The sequence below is a fragment of the Lineus longissimus genome, chromosome 3, assembly GCF_910592395.1.
Source record: "Lineus longissimus chromosome 3, tnLinLong1.2, whole genome shotgun sequence".
Lineage (NCBI taxonomy): Eukaryota > Metazoa > Nemertea > Pilidiophora > Heteronemertea > Lineidae > Lineus > Lineus longissimus.
In genome coordinates, this window is record NC_088310.1 from 11,685,543 (window position 1) to 11,704,519 (window position 18,977).

General features: G+C 41.7%; 1 protein-coding gene across 1 annotated transcript; it reads right to left on the reverse strand.

Annotated features, from left to right (window-relative positions):
* Positions 1–13,604: 13,604 nt before the first annotated feature.
* Positions 13,605–17,051, reverse strand: LOC135484764 (uncharacterized). Its single transcript, XM_064766442.1, has 2 exons — positions 14,694–17,051; positions 13,605–14,015 (listed from the first exon to the last, which is right to left on the reverse strand). Exons 1-2 carry the CDS (start codon positions 17,049–17,051, stop codon positions 13,605–13,607), a joined length of 2,769 nt encoding a protein of 922 aa, XP_064622512.1.
* Positions 17,052–18,977: the final 1,926 nt, after the last annotated feature.

Here is an 18,977-nt window from a genome sequence, read left to right on the forward strand (position 1 = left end):
TTCCAGGCTTTGGATTTGAGCTGGTATTATAGCTGCAATAGCTTGGGCTTCTTCATTTGGCACAGTGTTCTTCTTGCCGCCACCAGTCAATTTGGTTTCTCTGGCGTCCTTTCCCAGAACCTTTTTAGCACGACTTTTGATATTGTCCCAACACTTTTTCAACTGTTTGACATCCCGTTTCACAACCCCATTTTGAGAATTGAAATTGTCAGCCACTTTTGTCCATGCTTCACTCTTGGCTTTTATACATGTGTAATCATTTTTTTTGCTTTCCAATGTTCCAATATTTATCTACCAGTTCGATAAGCAGTGATCTCTCAAGCTCCGAGAAGTACTGCCTGGTTGACATGGTTCCTTTACACTCTGGTTGTGGGTACACACAGAAACAACAGGCCGAGCTAGACCTTCTTGAATGTGTAATCTATTATGTAGATTACACATTTCCATTCATATCACTTGTTGTTCAATAGCCAGCACCAGTCATACCAGTTCACGCTGACCTCAATCAAGTGCAACTTGAGGAATGTCTTTGAATAACAAAATGCCATTATTCCCGTAAGGTTGAGGTATACCTAAATGAGGGTGAGGTAGACCTTCCCCTTTTCCTTGAGTTACACTTGAGTCCTCCTCACTGGAGTGTGAGTGAAGGATGAGGTTGAGTGAGGTCTTAGAATACGGGCCTTTAAGTTGGAAACACCACAGCCTGCATCAGTCTGTGGGTCTGATGACAGATTGGTGCGATATGGCGACAATTGATCTCAAGGACGCATATTCTCCTTGCCAATTTATGAGGCACAGCAGAAATGTCTCAAATTTCAATGGGGGGGGGGGGGGGAGGTTCTTTAAATTCACTGCCTATGTCCTTGGGCCAGGTCCTCGCATGTTCACAAAGATCATGAAGCCAGTATATCCACATCTACGGGCCAGAGGGTACTTGCCTGCGGCTTATATTGGTGATAGTTAACCTGCAGGTGATAATCACACTCACAAATAATAATAATAATAATAATAATAATGATAAAATACAGTATATTATAGTGCCCTGTCCAAGCTCTAGGCTTGCTCCAGGGCACTGTACAGAGTTTCAAGCATTTTAAAATGTCTATATGAAAATAATAATTAAGTCCATTTTAGTTAAAAGTGTCCATTCTAAAAGTGTCCAAAAGGGTTAAATGTCAAAAGCTGATTTAAAAAGGTGGGTTTTTAAAGCACGACTAAAAGATTTGGAGACATTTATCACAGCAAGATCTTCCGGCAGAGAGTTCCACAAGTACGGACCACTACATTGAAACGAACGATGACCATTTTTGTTTTTTGTCCTTGGAATAATTAATCTATGTTTGAATTGTGAGCGCAGTGGCCTAGTTGGCTGGTAAAGATTGACTAGTTCGGATAAATATGATGGTGCTGTGCCATGAAGTGCGCGGTAAACATGCAATAAAACCTTGAATAAAATTCTATATTTGACTGGCAGCCAATGTAGTGATTTTAAAACTGGAGTGATGTGTTCATTTCGTTTGGTTCTCGTAATAATCCTGGCTGCCATATTTTGAACCCGTTGGAGTCGGCTTTTTGTTGTGTCAGGCAGACCATACAGCAAGGCATTGCAATAATCCAAACGTGATGTAACAAGTCCATGAATGAGAAACTTTGTTGCACTGGGAGTCAGAGATTTGCGAATTCTGCTGATATTCCTGAGATACATATAGCACGTTCTACTAACATTGTTCACGTGTTTTTCCATCGATAGATGTCGATCGTAAACAACACCGAGATTTCGAACTGATTCGGCCGGAGAAATAGACAACCCGTCGATGTTAACATTCACGGCGATCGGTACTCCACGGGAAAATTTGGAAGTATACAGCATAACTTCAGTTTTATCTCCGTTTAGTTTCAAAAGGTTGCTCTCCATCCACGTACCAATCTCACTGAGGCACGCTTCAAGTCGCTGAATCTGAATGGTTTGACTCATCGCATTGTTCTTTTCAAGGAAAATGTACAGTTGCGTGTCGTCCGCGTAGAAATGATAGTTGAGTCCATGTCGTCGGATTAAATCACCCAATGGCTTGGTGTACATTGTATATAGCTTCGGGCCGAGGACCGAACCCTGAGGTACACCGAACTTAAGTAATCTCGGACACGAAAACTCATCATCAATTTTGACGGACTGGTAGCGGTCGTTCAGATATGAGTTGAACCACTGGAGGGCCACACCCTTGATGTTGAAATGCACACGTAATCGTTCCAAGAGGATATTATGATCAAGCGTGTCAAAGGCGGCTGAAAGGTCTAACATTACTAGAACAGCTGCATTCCCTTTGTTGAGGGCGTGAAGAATGTCCGACTGAACACGGAGAAGAGCGGTTTCCGTAGAATGGAACGGCGTGTAAGCACTTTGGTATTGCTCACGTAGAGAGTTGGCCTGTAGGTGATCGTCCAATCTTTTGGCCACAACCTTTTCAAGAACTTTCGAAATAAAACTAAGGTTAGACACGGGGCGGTAGTTCTTTAGAGTGTCCTTATCTAGGCCTGCCTTCTTAAGCAATGGTCGAATATGTGCATGCTTTACGTCCTTGGGAACTACGCCATCCGCCATAGACTGATTTACAATTTTGGTGATTATGGGAACAAATTCATCAACTGTGTCCTTTAGAAGCCAGGATTGTATCTGGAACTCATGATTGTATCTGGAATGTCATCGATACAGCAAAGCTGTTGATCAAGTTGGGATGGGTCATCCACCCAACCAGGTCAATATTCCAGCCCTCAAAGGCATTGCCCTATTTTGGATGTTTGCTTGACTCTGCGAAAAAATGAGTGTCGCACTAACTGACGAAAAGAAACAACGCATCATGAAAGAGTGCTTACTACTCATTACACGTGATTTAAACAACAATAAGGGAAATTCAAAATGATTGGTGTCTTGGTGAGTGCAGTCCCAGCAACTATATATAGTGAGATGCCACTTTTCTACAATCAGATTGAAAATGAGAATAGCATTAAAACATAATAGAGGAAACTTTGACGCAATTATGAAATTGTTAGGGGCAGCGGTAGCGCAGTGGAAGAGAGTCGGCCTCATGATCAGGAGGTCGTGGGTTCGACTCCCGGCCAAGTCACTGCTTAGTTCCCCTACTGGTCGAGTTCAAGTGAGCACCTTCTGGTGGCTCCTTGAAACCCCTGATTAATTTATGTGGAGACCGGGGTAATAATATGATATCCCAAAGCGCTTTGAGCGAGAACTATAGTGTCACGGAATTGCGCTATATAAAATACTCATTATTATTATTATTATTATTATTATTATTCAATTAAGGCAAAAGATGATCCCAATGGTGGATTATCAAGCCAGTCACCACAACTAAACCCGGAATAGTGCTTGAAAGTGATGCTTCATTTTTCAGGTTGGGGCGGATGTAAACCGGGCAAGGTTGTCTACAAAACGAGAAATCAAGATATCAAGAAATGAAATCTTGTAAAATGAAAAATGAGATTTGTAAAATGAGAAGTGAGTTAGGTAACCAAGTTAGGTATACAACTTGGATTGGAGAACTTGGATTGGAGAAAAGAGCTTGGTCGGAACGAAGAATTGCAAATCTTGTTTAAGGTTAAGTCAGCCTGGTTGGAATGTGTGCCAACTGTATCAAATCAATCTATGCGCGTTCTATTGGAATATTTTGGTACTCAGCACTCCTTATGACCATCACACTCAGGCAGGTTTTGCCAAAACACAGATGTGCTTATCATGTCTTTTGGTGTTGAAGTTTCTTACTAAATGTTTAAATGTTCTGTAAGGGGCCGAGAGCGTTAGCGTCATTTTGAGACCCTAACCATTACAATCCTTCAAAAACTGCGACCGCCAGGTAGAGGTTGAAAATGGCAATTTCATTCAAAAATTGAAGAAATCCCGGCTACAGGTTTTTTGAAGTAAAGGACAGGCAGGGACGATGCCGGTCAGCTTAGCCGCATTGTACTAAAAATAGCTGACCACAATGCAGAATAAACGAACTGCCACATTGTCCTTATCTCAAATTAACCGATACAGCAGCCCAACTTAAACCCTTTACACTCAACAAACTGCGCCCGCATTTCACAACAACACTCCCCGGCCGAAAAGCGACCGAAGATAGACACCTCCCTCCGCCGGAAAGTTGATTTCGAACTTCCTTGTTTTTCAGCAGTTTTCATGGATTTTTCACGTATGCATTTCATTTCATTTAAAAAAATCACCCGTCAGCGGCGGCCTTAAGAGTATAACATGGTGGTCTGAAATGATGAAAAATACAGTCGATCATTAAATTTATTCAGTACAATCATAAAAACAAATTCTTATTTGGACTCTAGCCACCACCACCACCGTTACTGTTGTTTCACCGTATGGTATGCTTTGTATAGGCCTAGAACCGTCAAAACTGTTCACGCGCCTGGCCAGTGACAAGGGACCGGTTTTTCCAGCTATTAATCTCCGAGCGCCTGTCCTATTCCAAATACAATTTACTTTAACGTCCAGATCTTAGTTTCCATGTATGAGGATGCTTTGGTGATTTAATAAGGCCATCTTCTGTGAGTTTGGGACCAAGTCGCCGCCCTCTGTTGGGTCTCGTACGCAATAATACGTCAAAATCGCGGGGCGAGGCTTGTCCAAGTTCACTGAGCGCGAATTTCCTTTGTTCATCTTCTGCGTGAGCCTTATTGCGAAAAAACCTGTGGCGGGGTACACCTTTTACAATTAACCTCCAAAATATATAATATATCTGGCTATCGTATGGAGGTCTGCTCATGTACCCGAAAAATCTCCTTTACAAAGTATATGAGCCCGCTCCCCAGTCGGGCAAATTTGGTGCAATTTTTTACCGTTTGTGGGATCTGGATGGTGTCGAAGGTGGCGCACCCTATTGGTCACAACACCATATACGGTTGCCTCGAATGTGCCATAGAGACCTTCCCTAGGTCTCTACCCACCCAAAAATGTGTAGGTAATTGTATTTGATGTCAACAATTTGGTCTCTCGGTTAATCCGGGACAAGCCATGCGGCAGGATCACGTCTGACGTCACGCCTGGAGGGGTCCATCGCACTGGCTGGACTTGAAGACAATGTCACATCCAATCAGAATACACCTGCTCCGTAAGGGAATATCCTCCTCGAATACGTCCTTCAGAATGGTTTGGTTTACTTCAAGACCATGTCTCTACCAGCCAAAATACATGCCATTATTATGGTCCTTGTTGGATAAACTCTCGAATATATTATTCAGTAACTTGAACCAAACGAGTAGACCCAGGTCTGGGTCGCGAGGCATGTTCCAGAATCCTTTGGTCAATCCTTTGTCCATAACTATTACATTTTAGATATATAGAGACCCAGGGGAGACGTTTAGAGCACACTCGATGGCTTTAATTGGATAGTTGCCACTAGGTAGCGCCACCTTTTGTTCGACACGGGTCCTTGAAATGATGTGAAATTGGTCCGAAAGAGGCCTGATGTGCGTCAAGTTCGCCTGGTCGCGATTTTTTTATTCCCAATCAACATATCCATTGCTCCTTTTATAACTCTTCTGATTGGCTGAAAGTTTGGACCAGGATCTACGTCATCACTCTAATGGCAGCCTCCAGTCTTTGCCGCTTCGGTGAGGAATTGTCGCTTACACGTGTGCAAGTCTTAAAATATCATTATTGACTTCGGCCCTTGTTTGACATGTGCTATTTTTTTATCAGAATAAAAAAGTATTTTGAACTAAATGGCTTCGGTTTTTACACGAAATAATGTCTTCCCGACTACACCCAGGTCAGGAATAATCACCCTGTTTTTTTTGCCCGTAAGGTGTCCAAGGAATGGTGCTGCTTGTCTCCAGGGTAGGAAGGTAGCTACTAGGCAAATGGCGCCGCTTGGCTGCAGGGAGTTCGGGCGTGCTCCTGTAATCCTGCTACTTGGAGGCTGCTATTCAAAAGACAATATAAATAAATTCCGAGGGTACAATTCAAAAAATAAATCAATCTAAACTATAAAAAAACATACATGGTGTAATTTTGGTCACCGTGCAGCACAACAACCAGACAGAAATGAAGCGTTGCGAAAAAATGAAAGGAAAAATAAGAAGAAAACAAATGTGTAAAAATGACGGCTCAAGTTGGACTCGAACCAGCGATCTTCAGATTATAAGTTGAGTGCTGAATCCACTCGGCTAAATCCCCGAAGTCACACTGTGACGTAAGCAAATCTACAGCCAATCAGAAGAGTTATGAAAGGTGCGATGGATATGTCGATTGGGAATAAAAAAATCGCCGCCCGGTCATGATCATAGACTGGTGAAATGATATCTATTACTTCCTAAGGCAACATACCGAAAGCGAAACTACCGAAATTGACTTCCGCGAAACTTTCGCCTGGCTCGCCCCGCGGATGGAAGGTGTGTCACATAACAGCCACACCCTAACCATTTTGTTCTTTCCCCAATACAGGGAGGGGGGGGGGGACAACCTCCTGCTCAATAAACAGCGGCCCCTCCAGCATACAACTGCTTCTTCTTCAAAACATCCTGACACTCCCTCTTCCAGATCTCCTACCCTCTATCATCCAAGAAGAAGAGGCTGGTTCAAAGCGAGCCCGCCTGGTGTCGCTTAGGACGTTAACTGTTCCTGGGCGACACCATTGGCCTCCTGCTCTTCACCATGGGAAGTATTGTGGAAAGAACAGATCTATCCAGCAAATCACTACCATGTCCTATTATACACACAGAAATGACTACACAGATACCTCTCCCACTCCCAATACTCCCATCACTCTCCCAAAACTTCCAACGAGCCTTTACAATGACGCAGCGTCGTCGTCGTCCGTCGTCGTCGTCCGTAGTCGTCCGTCGTCGTCCGTCGTCGTCGTTAGACACTAGTGGCACGTTTCGTAACCGCTAAAGCTACTGAGCTCAAACTTGGTACACATGTACCCCTTGGTGACTGCTACTCAGAGACCAAATTCTGACCTCATGTAACTCACGGTTTGGCCACCAGGGGGCCAAAGGTCAAAATGGAAAATCTGCAATAACTTGCTTAATACTGGCTCAAACATTTTGAAAAAAATATGGTAGGTACTTCTACCAAAGACACATCATATATCCTCCGGGTTTTGGATTTGACCTACTTTTGAAGGTCAGAGAGGTCAAAGTTTGATCGCGGCACCGCCGTTAGTCAATGGTGGCACTTTTTGTAACCGCTTTAGCCAGAGATCTCAAACTTGGTACGAATGTACCCCTGGGTGACCCCTACTCAGAATCTGAATCATGGCGTTATACGATTCATAGTTTGGCCAATAGGCGGCCAAATATCAAAAGCGAAAATATGCGATTGCTTGCTTAATACTGGTTTGAAAAATTTGAAAAAAATATGGTTGGTACTTTTTCCAAGAGTACATCATATATATTCATTAGATTCGCAGAGACCCAGTGGCGCATTTTAGAGCACTTCTGACGGATTTAATGTGATACGGAACCAATAGGTGGTGCCACCTTTGATACCACCAGATCCTGCGCACGGTCCAAAAATGGTAAACACATTTCCCGCCGTGATGCTGAAGTTTGTCAGGTCAAAGACTCAATGAAAAAATATTCATTTTCACCTGAAAGGACCACCCTGTGATGGCCAGGAGAACGATTTTTCTAAATTTGATAAAAAAATGCAGGGTCGTTGCTCCTCCTCCTTACTCAAATGTAGTTTGAAGTGAACCCATATGAATTAGCACACGTTGAATTAGTATAGGTCAAATCTCACCCCGCCGCTTTTTTCATCCCACGGTGCGCGCAATTGCTACTACACGATGCCAGGTGGGGCAGCCTAATTTGCATAATGGGGTATGTACGTTATAAGCCACAAATACCAACTATTTCCTGCGGTGAATCTATTGGTATCTATTTAAAGGTTTCCTCTAACATATCGAACCATAATTTATGTGTTCCAATATTTAATAGGATGGTAAACGTTTGTATAACAAAAGGACGGTATTCATTTGTATTATTTATTTGTTACATTTGTCACATGGCTTTGCAAATCATTTAGGACCCGGATCCCATCCCCGAAGTTCCAGGATGACCTACTTACTAACAAAACTTGGTCAGTCGGACTCGAACTCTCACGTTCGTCGATTTTCTATATTCATAGCTGAACCTGGCGGTGCACCCGTCGTCATCAACGAACTCGCAGAGACGAGTGTCTGTAAAACCAACAGATTGATTAGTTAACAACTAAATTATAATTCGGCCGGAATTACGGACCTCAAGATGTATGTGCACGGGTACACGAATGGTGAAGGACTGCGAACAAATGCCCCAACGTCTTCAAAATTCGACTTAAAGAGAAAATAGACGTTTCATTTTTTTCGGCGTTTGGTGAATGTTTGGCTTAAACCTCATTAACTAATTGTATTTTTCATTAGGTTTTCTAGAAATGCGCACTTAAGAAAAGTCGGAGATTGTCGGACTATTGTTGTTTAAATTAGAAAAAAGTTAGAGAAACCGCTAAGTAGTCGGAAAAAGCCTCCTACTAATGAGTTCTATTAAAGGTTGTGCTATTTGGCCTCTACTAACACATGTACATGTACATGTACATGTATAGCCATAAACATGTGATACGGAACATGTACATGTATAGCCATAAACATATTACTATGTCAATTTACCCGTCAATTTAATTGCATTGTAACTCTACGAATTTACGACCTTTGCATTTTTAGATGGGAATCTTGGTGGATCTTTTAATCGCGATTTGCCTTTTTTAAAAAATAAAAAATCCTTCTCACATAAATGTTCGTCATGAATTTAGATTACACATGAAATTAACTTTATTTAGCTGAATGAATAATTTCTATAACATAACAAAAAGACTAATCATCGTCGGGAGTAAATAACGTAGGAGGGAAGTACTGCAAGACCAAGGTGGCACGATCCAAACACAGTTTTTGAAAAATGACAACTACATTTTACCTTGCTGGGAAATTCACTAACATCCAAATTGATAGCATGACAACCACCATGATGTTTTGACTGATTACTCAAAAACACGGTGTCAATGATGATTTAGTTGATTTTTTCCGCCTCATATATAGAGAGTAAACCCGGAAGTGGTTCCTTTCAGGAATAAAATTCGCTCTGAGCAGGTCAATATCTGGGGCGAATATCAACTCTTGTCTTCAGGGGAAATACAATTTGCGCGATTTGCAGCACTGCCTACGTCACGTGATTCTTGGTTGTTAGACGAGACGCCGACGGACAGTATGAATGACGTAGTCCGACATTCGACGATGGGACACATTTTCAACAATAAAAAAAGACACCTGGGATCGGGTTATATTTCCAAAAGTCACAGCGAGAATGCGATGAGCAGAGGTGACCACCGAGGCGACCAAAGCTGAGAACAGTCGATCTTAAAAACACTATGAAAAAAAGGGGAATATCACACAGGCTTGTGATCGAGGGAGTCGGCGCAAAACCGCTAAAAATGCAAATACGTTTAGCACAAATTCGGTAGTAGTCGCCAGTTCCTGCATGTTGGCCTCAAAGGAGTTGGCGTCATGAAAAAATCTGAGATGCACTGTCTAGTTAGGAGTTGTAGCCACCATTTGTGAGTTTCTCGTGAATTTGTAAAATTAGATACTCGGTCAAAAATGTGTGGGTCGTTCATATCAGCATCCATCTTTGAATTATAATTAGGTCACTTTAAACATGTGCACCATATCTGCAATTTTCAGTCTATATACGTGCTTCGCAATTACCCGTTCCACAAGGAAATTGTTAACTGCTTGATAACTCTCTCGTTTTTTGGTTTCAAAGTATGTTGTCGCAAATGTAAATGAAAAATGTTGGTCAAAATTTATAACCTATTCTGTCGATAATAAAATTGCGGCTCAGTGGTTAACGGGTAAGAATAAAGTAACGATAGTCATAATATGGAGACTACGACGAATGACTTGTACCAACAATATGTCAAAGTTTTAGTTATGATGCAAAGTTGGTACCTGCCAAAATAGCAGAACCTGTAAAACCCGTTGATTACCGCTCGTGATCTAACCTTTCATACGTGGATCAATTTTACCTCGTACACTGCGCGTTAGCCTCTTCTGGATTGAGCACCGTGCTATCACATTCACAGTACTGCCCGTAATTTCCCTCGCCACAATGACAAACTCCACATTCCTCGTCGAAACGATTACAGCGTGGGCTGCGAGGAATCTGCACAATGTAAAATAATCATAACGTGCACTTGGATTCAAGTGAATGTGATCATAAGGGGCGTGTAGTTAGCTTTTTGGTCGAGGGGGGGGGGCGAATTGACTCTTTTTAGAATTGGCAAAAATCATAGTCAAAAACACATTTTTCATTGATCTTTTTGGAGCATTTGATTTGCGCCACTCCTATTGACCGCCGCATTCGCCATCGAGGTCTATCGGGGTCTATATTTGATGCAAATCATGATTGAAGAATGTCATTTCGTTTGAAAGACTCTAAGAACGCATTTTTTCTAACTTAATTGCCCAACTTTGCTTCTTTCTCAGGACGACACTGTTGGAGATTCTAAACTCCCGGGTAATACTCTTTATTTGGCTTCGGGCGGGAGATTTTGTCTACTGTCGTGTTTACCGGCTGACCTGTGTGCCTGGTCGCCTCCATAGGCCCCTGGCAGCTATTTATAGCAAATTTCTTTGTCCCTCTTGGAAGGGTTCCGCCAGGTGCCTACGAAAGCGTCTGGGTCCGCCCTATAAATACGGTCGATATTTTATTGTTATTCATTCTCGTCCCGGTGTAATGTTTTTGAGTGTTTCTGTTTTTGGGTGTTTCCCCTCATTGTTTGGGAACGCTCAAAAATAGATTGACGAGTATTTCTGTGTATCCCCCCTATTGAAAAGTCATGGTCTCTCTAGCTGCCTATTGTTTGGAAACACTGAAACATGGGGAACAACCACAGATGTTACACCGGCTAGTCGCTCTGGAGGTTCCATATTCGGTATGTATCACATATTCTGTTCCATCAATTTCTCTCATTCATTTATCGTAGTCCTACGTGTAAAATTCTTAGATCTTAACATAAATTTGTGCAGTCCTGTTTTTTATGCGATCTTGTACTGATTATATGATTATATATATTCTTTAATTTGCAGTTTACCAAATATAATAAAGCTGAGACTTATGAAACATGAAAGTTGTCGTCAACAGCGTAAACGAATCCAACCGAATCCAACCGCGATGATGAAACATGAATGCAGCCGGACGAGAATCATGAACCATGAATCTACAATTTGATCTTGCGAACGGCAAGAAAACCAGTCGCGTGTCGTGAACCTTACCCTGAACCTGAACCATGAGCGATAAACAACAAAGAAGTCGGTACGGGCGGGTCTATAAACCGTCATTGAAAGCGAGAGAGGCGGCCAGTGCTCTAGCCTATGACGAAACCGAAACGCAGAACGCAATCTGTGATGTTATAAACGAAACCTTGTGGGTAACAGTTGATGAAACTGATAGCCAACTGTCCGAATCAAAGCGCGAGGTCGTGCGCGCAGAAAGGATGCTTGAGCACGAGCTTCAAATGCAGGCCCTCGAAACCTCCGAACGCCACGAGAAGGAAAAACTTCGTCAAATCGCCCAGGAAAGTAGGCTAAAAACCCTCGAAATAGAATTCGAACTAAAGAAACTGGACGTGTCAGATAGTAGTACGGTGAAATCAACTAGTTCGAGTCGCACCAACGAATGGTTAGAAGATCTGAACGATCGTCGTCATGTGAAATTCGGAGCTACCCGTGAATGTGATTTTTTTTAACCTGTGTATGACGAAAAACCCGTGTTTACTGGCTCCTTCCCCAATTTGGGACTTCCAAAACTAAAATTCAATGTTTTCACCGGCGAGCCCACTGATTGGCCTGAGTGGTATCTTGGTTTTAAGAACCTCATTGGGGACAACAATTTGTTGTCTAATTCACAAAAACTAGGTTATTTGACGTCCTTTTTGAGGGATGAGCCAAGGAGCAAGGTGCTTGGATTATTGTTGAGTGGCAACAGTTATAAAAGTGCGATCAAGGAACTGGAAAATAGGTATGGTAATCCAACTCCTATCATTGAGGCATTTATCAATAGGGTACGCCAGTGGCCAAAATTACAAAAAAGTTCAGACTTGCCAGGCTATTGTACTCAAGTATGTCAACTGGTACAAGTTTTTCGCACAATGGGCTAGACGGCTGACCTTAAAGGTAAATGTCTCTTGGTTGACCTTACGTCACGCCTACCTTACAACATGAAGGAGGCGTGGGGTAGGTACGTAGTTAACGTCGGAAAAGGCGATCAGACGGTTGAGCTCTTTCACCAGTGGTTGATAGAGAAAGAAAAGGCTACGCGATGCGGTGGAGCACTTGAGCCAAACTCTCGTGAAAGTACTAGAGACATGAAGTCGCCTGCCAGCGGTAAATTTCCTGTTGTGAAACAGGCTACGCTTATGACCCCGGCCGCACCGGCCAGTTCATATGTAAATATGGTCAAGCGTTGTCAGTTTTGCTCGAAGGGACACTGGCTGACCGAGTGTCAAGACTTTCAAATGAAAACCCCAAAAGAGAAACGTCTCTGGTTTAAAAGTAACGGAAGGTGTTTTTTGTGTCACAAGAAATTTCATCTTAGTGTAGATTGCATTTCAAAGCGTAGGTGTAACGTTGATGGTTGCGGCAAACGCCATTCGTCCCTATTACATAACTCGTTCTCCAAAGATATTGAGACCGGTGATTTATCCTGCATAGCGACAGTAACAATGACCCGGCCTGTCTCAAGTGAAAGTTTACCTTTAATTAGTGTGTTCCCAGCTTTATGTCCTCCTGTTTATCCTCCTTGGCTAGCCCTTGCTCCTTGGTACTCCTTGTTTATTATCCCTCTTATTTTAACCTATATATACACATTGTGACTTTTCTCTACAAGCTCCATGCTTCAAGTGACTAGTCAAAAGCCTTCTAAAAGTTACACCTATTATTATTTATATTCACAAGACCAAATCAGTCATGGGTATTAACTCCAACACAAAAGGGTATTTCACAAAAGAATGTAGTTTGGCCTTTTACAAAAGAGTGTGAGTTTATCAAACTCAACTTTTCTTTCTTTTTTTTCCTTTTTTTTTTCAATGTCCATCCTCTATAATCTTAAAAATAAATCATAACTTAAAATGTTTTAACATATGTACAACCACTATGCAATTCAGAAATTTTGTCCTCATCTCATTTTCCTGTTATGTTCTTTATTCTATATAATCTCATCCTAAGGATCCTCTTTTCAATAACATTAACAAGCTGGCACTGGATGCTCCTTTCTTCGTCAAACAATCAGCCAACTGTTGTCCAGCTTTTATCCACTCCACCTTTCTGATCTGACCCTTCTCAATATGTTCCTTCAGTCCACTAATCTCCAATCTTAGCCTTTTCTCTGTCACATCCTTTGTTGAATGCAGAGCCTCATACAGGGACTTACAATCTATCTTTATACAGCAAACATTCATTTTTGATGTAGCTGTTTTACTACATGTGAGTTCAGAAAATAATGTATCCAGGAACATACAAGTGTCCACACCGTCTGCTAAAGCCAATGTTTCAGCATCTAAAGTACTTCTCACCACTCTCTATATCTGTTTTCACCCTTTTGATGACTTTGTTAGCTTCTAGCAATTCCTTCACTTTTGCTTGATTCACACGAGATGCTAGATAGGAAGCATCAAAAAAGACATCTGGTCGTGTTTGACGCGCAATCCATAGGATTTGACCTATCTTTGACCTCAGTTCTGTTCTTTCTTTTTCAGTCACCATATCATCTTTCTTTAAGGCCCTGGCTTTGGAAATGTTTATGACATTGAGGTTTTCAGCATATCTGTTCTGGTCAAGATGAATCTCATTGTTTTCTTGAACAATCTGTATTCCGATGTACTTGGTGGAGACAGGGATGGAAAACTCAACAATTCGGGAGTCGATTTCTAATCTTCTTTTAACACCATAACATGGGGTTTTCTGAAATAGTACAAACATGTGTCACAATCAGAAACAGTACATCACAACCATACTTGTAGTATACAAATGTCCTCAAATTTGTCTTTCCTACAACATGGTCTTACACGGAGAACTAAAACCTACATATTACTGTCACACAGATAATTGAAAGCAGTCCTAAATATTCTCACAACTTAGTACATGACATAATGATATTGGTACTGTAAAATCACTGGGAGACGTTGCTCCTGTACACAGAGTGCATGCTCAATGCATAGATATACGCATCGCACGAGGTGCGCACTCATCGAAACTTCTGGCGAAGCATTCAGGACAACGGACAATCAAACCTTGATTCTGATGTACACCTTTAACTATTCTGAATGACAGTGGGCTAGGGGTTTCTATACATATTTTGCTTTTACCTGAATCTTGAAACCTCCCGATTCAAACCATAAAGAGTTACAAAAAACCCACAAAAAAGAGGGACGAAGTCCGCGAAGACCTTCCCTGACAAATCGAAATGGCTGAAGCGCATGTTACGTCATCGCAACTCACGGATGCGGGGTTGTCTCAGCGCGCGCGCACAAGTTAAAGTTAGCGAGGGAACATGTCAAAAGTGACGATAGGCAAATAACTGGGAAAATAGGCGCAATATTCAAAACAGTACTTGAATGATCCACTTTCCTCCTTCCCTACCATAAACTCAGTTCTAATCTGTTCCATCACTTCTGTGTTAAACTTTGGAGATCCACCCAACAAGAAATCATCCACATGGCAAGCCAACACTCCCAGTACCTCTTCATATTCATCGTACCAGAAGAATACAGCTGGATCTACCTTTGACATCTTTGCTCCACTGCCAGTCATCACACTCTTTACTCGTTTGTACCAACTCAAGGAAGCATCATTTAAACCATATACACATTTGTTCAACTTCCACAGTTTTCCTGTCATTTTTGCTTCTCTAGGTGGGCGTAGGAACACTTTTCTGTCAATTTTATACCCTTGAAGAAATGCAGTTTTGATATCCATGCATTTTGGTTCCCATTCATTTTGAGCAAGTATTGCTAACACCAGTTTTAGTGACTCACTGGCACATGTTGGAGAATCCTTTGGTATGTCACTTTCCAGTTCTTCAAAACCTCTGGCGACCAATCTAGCTTTAGGGATTACAGCTCCATCGCTTTCTTTCATTGAACAGATCCATCGTGTAGAAATAGCATTTTGTCCAGTATCTTCCACTACTCCATACACACCATTGTTTATCCAACTCTGCATTTCTTTCTGTTTCGCCTCATCAAAGGATACCTCATCCGTAATCAGAACATCGTCTTCAATGTGACCATCTATTTCATTTTCATTCATTCCTGTCGAAAAGTATTTTACTAAACTCAAATCTATGCATTGTCTTTCAGGTTCATCCACTTCTGGTGCACGATATTCCACATTGTAGTAGTGCTTGTATTTTCCAGTAGCTTTCCCAGCTCTCCCCATAACTATTGCATCTCTTTTCTCGGTTTCATTGTCTAATCTAAATGAGATGCTTTGTCCTTTTCTCAGCTTATTTAGGCGAGTGTAGTTCCTTGTTGTTTCCTCATCTTGGTCTTCATTTTGGACATCTACCGGTGTCTCTTTGTCATCTGTATGTATTTCTATTTCTTCATCAGTTTCCATGTCACTCTCTGCATCTTCAACGTTTTGCTTTACTTTATCATTTTCTTGGGTGTAGACATCTCCTCTTGCATTTGTTGTGACTTCATCATCTGTCTTCTTCAGCAGAGGTTCATTAACCAGTTGAAGTCTGCACACATGTACTCGCACGAGTTGTCCACCATGTCGGACGAAAACAATGACACCATCCTGTCCCACAACTCTTCCAGGTCCTTTCCATTCATCTTTGTCTGGTCTCTTGTAGAAAACTCGATCACCTAGTCTGTACACAGTGTTCATACTTGTCCTTGTTTGCTTCCTTAGGGCCCGTCTTATTCTCTCGGAGCATTCTGCTTGGGTAAAGGCCTTTTTAGCAGCATGAAGTGCTTGAATGTGATCTCCTAATACTCTACTGGAGGTACTGCCCTCCAATGCAGGAATCCTGTCCGTCAAGACTGATGGTAAGTTAGGATTTAGACCAAAAACCAGTTGGTGTGCGCTGTAGCCATGTACGTTACTCATGCTGTTTTTAGCCATCAAGGCCCAATGTAATGCCATTTCCCAACTACAGTTTTTATCCCTTCTCACTTTTCCAATAGTTTCTGCAAGCGTCAGATTGTGCCTCTCGCAAGTTCCATTACTCCAGGGACTATAGGCCGCAGTCGTCAGAATCTCGATACCGAAGTTTTCACCCATTTGTTTTACTTCCTCATTATCAAACTCACCACCATTGTCACTAAAGAACTTCTTGGGTGCCCCGAAAATGCTAATCCAGTGCTTTAAAAACTTGTCCACAAACACAGAACCAGTCTTTGAGCGAATGATAGCCCCAGCACTATATCTAGTGAAATGATCTATAATGTGCAGAAGCCATACTGAATTCTCAAGAACATGCAGATCTGCCGCTACAGTTTCATTTAACTCCGTGGCAAGTGGTAACCGAACTGCAGGTCTGGGTGGTGATCGTTTGAATTTTGAGCATATTTCACATTCGTTAACTACTTCTTCCAGGATGTTCAGCAGTATTTTCTCCTTGATGCCTGCATTTATGAGTAACTTCTTCAATCTCTCAGCAGAGGCATGTCCAAACTGTCGATGTGATTTTATCATTACTTTTCTTTTTTGTCCTACATCCATGGGTTCCCGAAGGATGAGCACTTCTTCAACAGATATGTGCTCTTTTGATATGTTTCCCAAGTCTATGCAGTAATGACCTGTCGATGTGTACTCAAGTTTAACTGGCTTTTGGAACATTGTCGCTTCATCCTTAGCTAAATTGAGCACAGTTCCAGCTCGTTTCAGAGCTTCTTTACTCAGGAGTAGAGGAAGATCAATGTTGACGACTTCACACTCGATGTTGCACTTAGTATCACCAATGTGTACTGGGATCTTCACGATCTTCATAGAGTATACTTGTTTACCATCACCAAAACGAAACGTTCTGTTGGTTTTGTTTCTACCATCAATTTCTTGTCTTCTGTTGTTAACCTCTCGATATAGTCATTCGTCCATTTCTTTCCACAAACTGCACGTGTGCATGCAGTGTCTATCACAGCAGATCCGTATGATTCAGTCATTAAACTAATGTTTGCGTTTGTTTCTTCTTTGGTAAACAAAGTCAAGTTACATTCATCTACTTCTTCTTCTACTATTTTGATAGACTCATCCTTGTGTTCGCAATCTTTGGCCCAGTGAAAAGTAGATCCACATACTGCACATTTTGATATTCTTCCATATCTATCGAAAGGATTCGTTCCTCTCATTATTCCTCTTCTTTGGTTTTGAGATGGTGATCTTCGATTTTGTGAGTAAGATATATTTCCACCACGAGTATTCCTAGTACCCGTGTACATTACTGACTCCTGTTTGATTGTGATACCTGCTTGGTCATCGCGGCTATGTGAATATGATTCACCAACGATTCTCTTTAATGCAGACTTCATGCTTGACATCTTCAAATCAGATGCAGCTGTTAATGCTAGTTGCCTGTCTTTCGGTGTTAAACCTGCATTATCAAGTAGTTTGAAACAGAGTACTGTGTCTGGTAGTTCCATTTTGTGTTTCTTACAAGCATTATTTAGTCTTTCAAATTCAATGATGTAATCACTCATGTTTTCCTTATCTCTACGATAGACTTCGAATTTTGTATATGCACTATAAGCCAAATCCACTGTATCTCTCAAGTATAGTGAATCCAATGCAAGCAAAAGTTTTTCCATCCCTTTTTCAGAATTGAGTTCCTTTATTTCCACTTCCATAGCTTTAGTTCTTACCTGCCCCTTTAATGTCAATGCAACTGCTAGTGCTTGTTTCTCCTTTTTTAAATCCGTCACTAATTCCCAGACTGCTATTTCATTTTTCCATGCTTCATAATCTCCATTAGGATCAAGATTAGGTGGATTCGTGTAACTCCGACGAGACGTTCCCGATGCCATTTTCTTGTTCCGAATATTGTTGTGCCTTTTGATATGAATTGGATTTTCGCTCTGCTACCATTGAAAGTTTACCTTTAATTAGTGTGTTCCCAGCTTTATGTCCTCCTGTTTATCCTTGCTCCTTAGTACTCCTTGTTTATTATCCCTCTTATTTTAACCTTTATATACACATTGTGACTTTTCTCTGCAAGCTCCATGCTTCAAGTGACTAGTCAAAAGCCTTCTAAAAGTTACACCTATTATTATTTATATTCACAAGACCAAATCCGTCATGGGTATTAACTCCAACACAAAAGGGTCTTTCACAAAAGAATGTAGTTTGGCCTTTTACAAAAGAGTGTGAGTTTATCATCAAGTACAGCGTATTTGCAGACTTTGCCGGTGAGGCTCCACACACCCAACGGTTGTGTTGTTGATACTTTTGTATGCTCGATTCGGGTAGTCAGGCTACTCTTATCAGAGAATCATTCGCTAGAGAAGTAGACCTTAATGGGCCACGGTGTACCCTCTCCATTGGAAACATAAGGGAAACTGAACCAGTCCAGAACTCCAAAAGGGTGTCTTTCTGGTTGAGTGACCCAAATGCCCCAAACTTGACTCCCTTGAAAGTCACCAACGCATTGACTTTCAATGCCCCATTCAACTTGCCGCAACAATCACTGCCAAGTTATGATAACGAGTGTCCAGTTTGGCCACATATTCAAGACTTGAATCTTTCGCCAGTTGACTCGGGTCAAATAACTGTATTGATTGGAGTCGACACAAAACGGGCATTTCTTCCTCTTGAGGTTCGAGAAGGTCCAGATGACCTTCCCATGGCCGTCAAAACGCCTTTGGGTTGGACGGTCATGGGGCCTGCGGTAGCTAACAATGGAAACGCGAATTGCGATTCTAG

What these genes read in the sequence shown, in the direction of transcription:
- LOC135484764 (XM_064766442.1), bottom strand. Translation starts at nt 17,051, where the DNA reads ATGAAGATCGTGAAGATCCCAGTACACATTGGTGATACTAAGTGCAAC. An exon ending in AGATTAGAACTGAGTTTATG is followed by an intron (nt 14,016 to 14,693) that starts GTAGGGAAGGAG and finishes GTACTATTTCAG; the next exon opens with AAAACCCCATGTTATGGTGT.